At 26.6% G+C, this 6,286-nt stretch overlaps 1 protein-coding gene across 2 annotated transcripts in view; it reads left to right on the forward strand.

The window, feature by feature from the left end:
- The window catches only part of LOC108558720, a 21,707-nt gene extending 18,202 nt beyond the window's left edge, over window positions 1-3,505 (forward strand). The window contains exon 5 of one of the 2 annotated variants that reach the window (XM_017915714.1): window positions 3,012-3,505. In XM_017915714.1, coding sequence (XP_017771203.1) covers window positions 3,012-3,222 — 211 coding nt within the window. In that variant the 3' untranslated portion in view covers window positions 3,223-3,505. The remainder of the gene's footprint in view (window positions 1-3,011) is intronic. The other variant, XM_017915715.1, reaches the window with a different exon arrangement.
- The last annotated feature ends 2,781 nt before the right edge of the window (window positions 3,506-6,286 follow it).

A 6,286-nucleotide genomic window follows, 5' to 3' on the forward strand; every position in this document is an offset into this window, starting at 1 on the left:
ATCAATACTTCAATTCATCTTCATTCAAACATCTTCATCAATATTTCATTTTTCTTAATTAAAGTTTCAGACAACTTCAATCAAAATTTCAATATTCATAATGGAAACATGAAACATCCACATCAAAACTTCAAACAACATCATGAATACTTCCATCTTCATAATCAATACCTCAAACATCTTCACCAATACTTTAATTTTCATAATTAAAGCTTCAAACATCTTCATCAAAACTTCATGAAGGAAACATGAAATATCCTCATCAAAACTTGAAACAATATCATAAAAACTTCAATCTCCATAATCAATACTTCAATTCATCTTCATTCAAACATCTACATCAATATTTCATTTATCTTAATTAAAGTTTCAGACAACTTCAATTAAAATTTTAATATTCATAATGGAAACATGAAACATCCACATCAAAACTTCAAACAACATCATGAATACTTCCATCTTCATAATCAATACTTCAAACATCTTCACAAATACATCAATTTTCATAATTAAAGCTTCAAACATCTTCATCAAAACTTCAATATTCATAATGAAAACTTGAAACATCCTCATCAAAACTTCAAACAACATCATGAAATCTTTCACCTTTAGAATCATTACATCAAATATTCAATTTTCATAAGCTAAGCTTAAACTAACTTCATCCAAACTTGAATCTGCATAAAGAAAGTTGAAAACACGTTCATCGAAACTTCCATCTTCATAAACAAAGCTTGACCTATATTCATCGAAATTTGAATCAAAACTATAACAATCCGAATCAAAATTTCAAATATCTTTATGATTAGATTCAATGAACTTCGTCAAATCTTCATACAGTATAAACCAAGCTTCATCCGTCATTATTGCAACTTGAAATGAAAGCTTCAAACCTTACAAAAAACTAATAACTAAACTGTGGTTAAAACTGTGAAACGGAGGTCCTGGCTTTAATCGATCCCCGAACGTGGATTATTGCGGTTTTGCGTAACGTCGCTCCGAGTTTTGTTGCGGCCTCCGAAATTTAATTCGATTGTCGGAGTTCGCTCTGTTCTGATGTATTGTCGTGGCAGCAGAAGAATTCGCCCTTAATTCGTTTAAAACGTCTCGGTAAATATTGCACCGTCTTCCATTTACTTCTTGTGGGAAAAAAAGTGAGATTACGTAAAGTGTTTTCCGATTTGTATTGATTTCCTTCAGAATAATAGCGTGGAATATGAATGTAAAAAGAGAATAAAATAGGATTTAGTCTGCAGGGTGGATATATAAATTGTATTTTATGGATGCATCCTCCATGGATGACCTAACTTAATTATACTGCGACGACCGAAGGCATAATTTACGTTGAATTCTGAATGCAGCTCCAGGTGTGTCGGACGGTGACCATAATTATGATTATAGGAAGATAATATCGATTTATAGACTTAATGTAGATGGAAAATCATTAATTATTGGTTAAATTTGCACTTATGATCAAAAAACTATTTATTTTTCAGTTAATTATTTAAAAAGAATATTTAAAGGTTTATTTTAAAGCTAAATTTTATCCAGAAAATAAGTTCCAAACTGCTCCTATTTTAATTAAAACAATTATGGTTGTTATTTTATAGATTTAATTCAGATTAATATAGATTAAATCCAGAAAGTAAGTTCCGATTTGCTTTCAATGCTTTTTTAGACTTTTCATATTTAAGTTTTTCAATATTTTTCATGACTAAGAAAATTATTTTGTTAAATAATTACATAAAATGATATTTATTTATATTTTTACTTATATTGCAAGGAATTTCCAAATTAATACAATTAAGTTAATCATTTTATCACATGAAAACGTTAAAAATATCCATACATAACGTTCCAATTCGTTATTTTACTGATTTTTTATTCAAACATCTTCGTCAAAGCTTCAAACATATTAATCAATACTTCAAATTTCATAATTAATACTTCAAACATCTCCAACAAAACTTCAATCTTCATAATGAAACATTTTCATCATAGGAACATCATGAAAATTTCCGTTCCATAAGAAATTCTTCAAATATATTCGTCACATTTTCAATTTTCATAATGTAAACAACAATTATCTTCGTCAAAAATTCAAATATCTTTATTCAAACTTCAATTATCATTATCAAAGTTTCAAATATCTTAATTCTAATTTAATCTTCAAAAATCCTAAAGATATTCAACAATATTCAGAAAATAAGTTCCGATCTAATTTTCTAGTGTATTTTTCATTGTAATACATTGAAAATAGTTTTATCAAGGAAATAAGTTCCAATTCGCAAAATTTTGAAATAAATTTAATTAAGACTTATTATTATTTCGTAATCAAATTACTTTTTTTTCATATCGTTCTTAGAAAGATGATTTAGTTAGAAAATTGACTTTAACTAAAATTATGCACAGAGAAGTTCTAATGCAATTTGCATCTGTTATTCAACGAAATGTTCAATTATACAAATTCGTGGTAATTTGAATGGTAACGTTCATATTTTAATATATTCTCGACATAACCGAAAACTAGTTTAACATTTTTGCTTGAAATTTCCGCGAAGCAACAAACATTTGCATAGTGAACTTTCTAATTCTAATTCCCCAACACAAAAACTAAACTAAATTCGAAAGACAAGAGCTACAAACAATGTTAGGTAACGGCGCCTTCTCCTAAGAAACGACGTAAATGTCATTACCGAAAATTCCAGCCTTTTACGAATAAAAGACAAATTTAATTTATTAGCAGTATCAATCGAAGGGAAAACGTAATAATCTCGCTATAAATAAGTATAATGCCCGGAAAACTTAATTATCCAGCAATTAGTGACAGACGGAAAATAAGAGGAGAAGAGAAAGGAAATCGATGTTAGAGGGTTGGAAGGACAATTAATGAAAACGTGACTCGCTCCAGGGGATGCATGCACACTAGTATGCCAGTACTCGGATTCGATTTGTAGTTAAAGGATATAGGATTGTTATGACCCTCTCTTTTTTTGCTTTATCTTTTCCAGAGAATTGAACGAGCTGCGTAAACCGGCTTCAGATAATCCCGAGATCCTGCGGTTCTTCAAGTACATGAAAGCGGCGAAGGATGGTCAGGATGGAGAGGAATGTTTAGCACATGGTGGATGTCCTTCGTTAACGTCGCATCAGCAGAGTCCTGCGATGCTGACTACATTCAACGATATCAATAAACTGGTGCAGGCCCGGAAAATCCAATGATCACGCACGTTGTCATGGAAACGATCTCCATCACTTCCTCTCACCGGAAGTAACGCAGTGGTTCCAAAATACAAAACTAAAAAAAACAAGCAAAAATTTTACAGAAAACCAGTCAAAATTCAACAAGTACAAAAATATATCTGGATTATATTTATTTAAACAATTTGCAAAAGCCTCTTGTAATGATAGCACCAAGTTAATTATCCTTATTTTCTACATTCAAAACCTAACGTATTTATTTATTTCTTTTAGTTAGATTTTTTTCATATTTCATTTCTTTTTTATTTTTGCTATTGTTACGATTGGCTAAATTCTTCTAACTAGACTAGAGCGTTGCAAGAACCGAACCCTCGTGTATTTATTACTTAATTTATTTATTTATTGTAGCTTTAAGAACAATTAATTTATTTGTTAAAAAAAAGTATGAAGAAATAAAATTATTGAAATTAAACTTTTTGTTTTTCGTTTCCAATTTTTTACCCATAAAATAAAAACTAATGGTATAGAAACATTACATAATACAAATTAAGTATTTATATTAAGCAATTATCGAATTGAATATATAAAACCTTAATAAATAAAAATGTGGGGAATAAATGAAATAGTAACGTTTCTTTTATGACAATTTGTAAAAATAATTTATAATAATCAAATTTTTACTGATTTTTCTTTGTTTGTAAATACATTAATTATTTCATATACATATTCAGATAATTAAAAAACAAATGTAGTAAATAATAGAAAATAAATCTTCAAAAGCTGATTTTTTTTCAATCCAAATTTTTTGAATCTATAAATAAACTTTTATGAAGTTGACTCTCATATGCTTGTTTTCAATGTAAGTTTTACTAGATTGTTGTTGAAAAAAAAGAAGAAAAAAGTAATTTTATCGAAGTGAATTCGTCGGTTAAAGGGAGTAAAGAAAGTTTTTGGTATTCGTATTGAAAATGTAAAAAGTTTTTTATTTTGTTAGATGTTACGTGAAGTTGAGTTCCTTTTCTTAAACGTACTTTATTTTTATTTATTGAATGAAAGTACATAAAGTGATTCCAATGTATAAGTATTTGTTCAGATATTAACAATTAATAAAGCAAAATTTATTTTTTTCAATTTTAATATTTTTTTTATGTGAGCTAAATAACAAAAAAGATTGGGTTTCAGTGAAAATATTATTGTTTTTAATTATATAATAATCAGATTTTCTAATGATTTCTGATGTTTTCTTAAACTTTCTTAAGTTTTCTAAACTTTTCACAAATATTTTCAATAAAAAAACTGTAATTTGTATTATAATTTAATTTTCTTATTGTAGTCATGTTCAATTGTGTTGATTACAATAAAATTGTCCTAAATTATCTTTTATTAGAAACGTATGTGCACGCATATCAATTTGGTTCAATCGATAATTACCAAACGGATGTCATAAAAGAGACAAAAAAAAGACAAACAATGAATATGCATAAAAGGGCTTGAACTAATGGAAATAGCATGAGCTTATTTCCATAAAAATATCGTTTGCATTCACATAAAAAAAAACATAAAATACACGTCGTAAAGCATACAAATTTAGTAACAAATTGGAATTTCCACTTACACAAAAATTATCTAATCAATTATGATAATTGTATTTGTAATAATTATGAATTAAGTAGAATTATTTAATATTTTTTGTTTATATTTGCTATAAAATGTAAAGTTTTTATTCTTTGTCCTTATATATAATTAAATATTGAAGCTTATTAAAGAAAAAAATGTCTTTATTAACAATTTTTAGAAACTATTTCAGTTAATTGAATGGATCTCTAAATTATGTGTATAGTCTTCATGAAAGTAATTAAATTGGCAGTAAACATAGATAAAACGTGAGTGTGTGCAACGCCTGAATAAACTATGGAACATCGCAGAACGTAATTAAAACGTGGACTCGGTGAGGAGACTCGTAGAAACGGAATAAATCCAAAAGTCAATTCAATTAACAAGATGCAATTTGTAAACTGAGAACGTAAACGCAATAAAGTATTATCCATCACGAAAGTTTGAATTATTACTTTTTTTATATAAAACTAAAACAAATCTTCTCTTTTTAGAGTTAATTATTTATTTCTGTTTTATTTAATTAATTAATTACTTAATTTTAATTGATTTGAATTTTTTACTGAATTTATTTTATTTCTCTTCTCACTACATTACGTTTCTTTAATTTATTATTTTATTTCAGTTTATTTCATGTACTTTTTTTATATGATTCCATCCACGTTTTACTTTGAATTTAATTGCGATTTTTTTTTGGGGTGGCGAAAACCTATTTGTTTGTATACGTGTTTTATGTGATTTCGCTTTGCTGGGATTAAATTACTTTCAAATTGTTAATTAATTCCGTTGATTGATTGTTTTTTTTTTCACTTGTCTCGACGCTAATTAACTTTTTTTTTGTATGGTTTTCAGGAGTCAAAGAAATAATTTCCATCTGTGTACAAACATGAAATTTAACTAGAAATTAATTTAATTATATAATAATCAGGTTTATATAAATTCTGCTTTTATATTATTCTTATGTTTTATTATGATTTCTAAAGTTATCTTATTTATTAAGTTTCATTAAGTTTTTTACGTTTCTTATTAAGTTTCAATAAGTTTCTTATAAAGTTTTATACGTTTCTTACTTTACTAATTAAGTTCAATTGCGATTCTTATTAAGTTTTTTACGTTTCTTGTTAAGTTTCTTCCTTTACTTATTAAGTTTTATTAAGATTCTTATTAAGTTTCTTTAAGATTCTTATTAAGTTTCATTACGTTTATTATTAAGTTTCGTAAGAAACTTAAAAGAAACGTAAGAAACTTAATAAAAACGTAATGAAACTTAATAAGAATCGTAATGAAACTTAATAAGAATCTTAATGAAACTTAATAAGTAAAGTAAGAAACTTAACGTAAGAAACTTAATAATAAACGTAAAGAAACTTAATAAGAATCGTAATGAGACTTAATAAGATTCGTAATGAAACTTAATAAGAATCTTAATGAAACTTAATAAGTAAAGTAAGAAACTTAACAAGAAACGTAA

This window comes from Nicrophorus vespilloides, unplaced genomic scaffold (genome assembly GCF_001412225.1).
Source record: "Nicrophorus vespilloides isolate i.1.1-1 unplaced genomic scaffold, Nicve_v1.0, whole genome shotgun sequence".
NCBI classification, from domain to species: Eukaryota; Metazoa; Arthropoda; class Insecta; order Coleoptera; family Silphidae; genus Nicrophorus; species Nicrophorus vespilloides.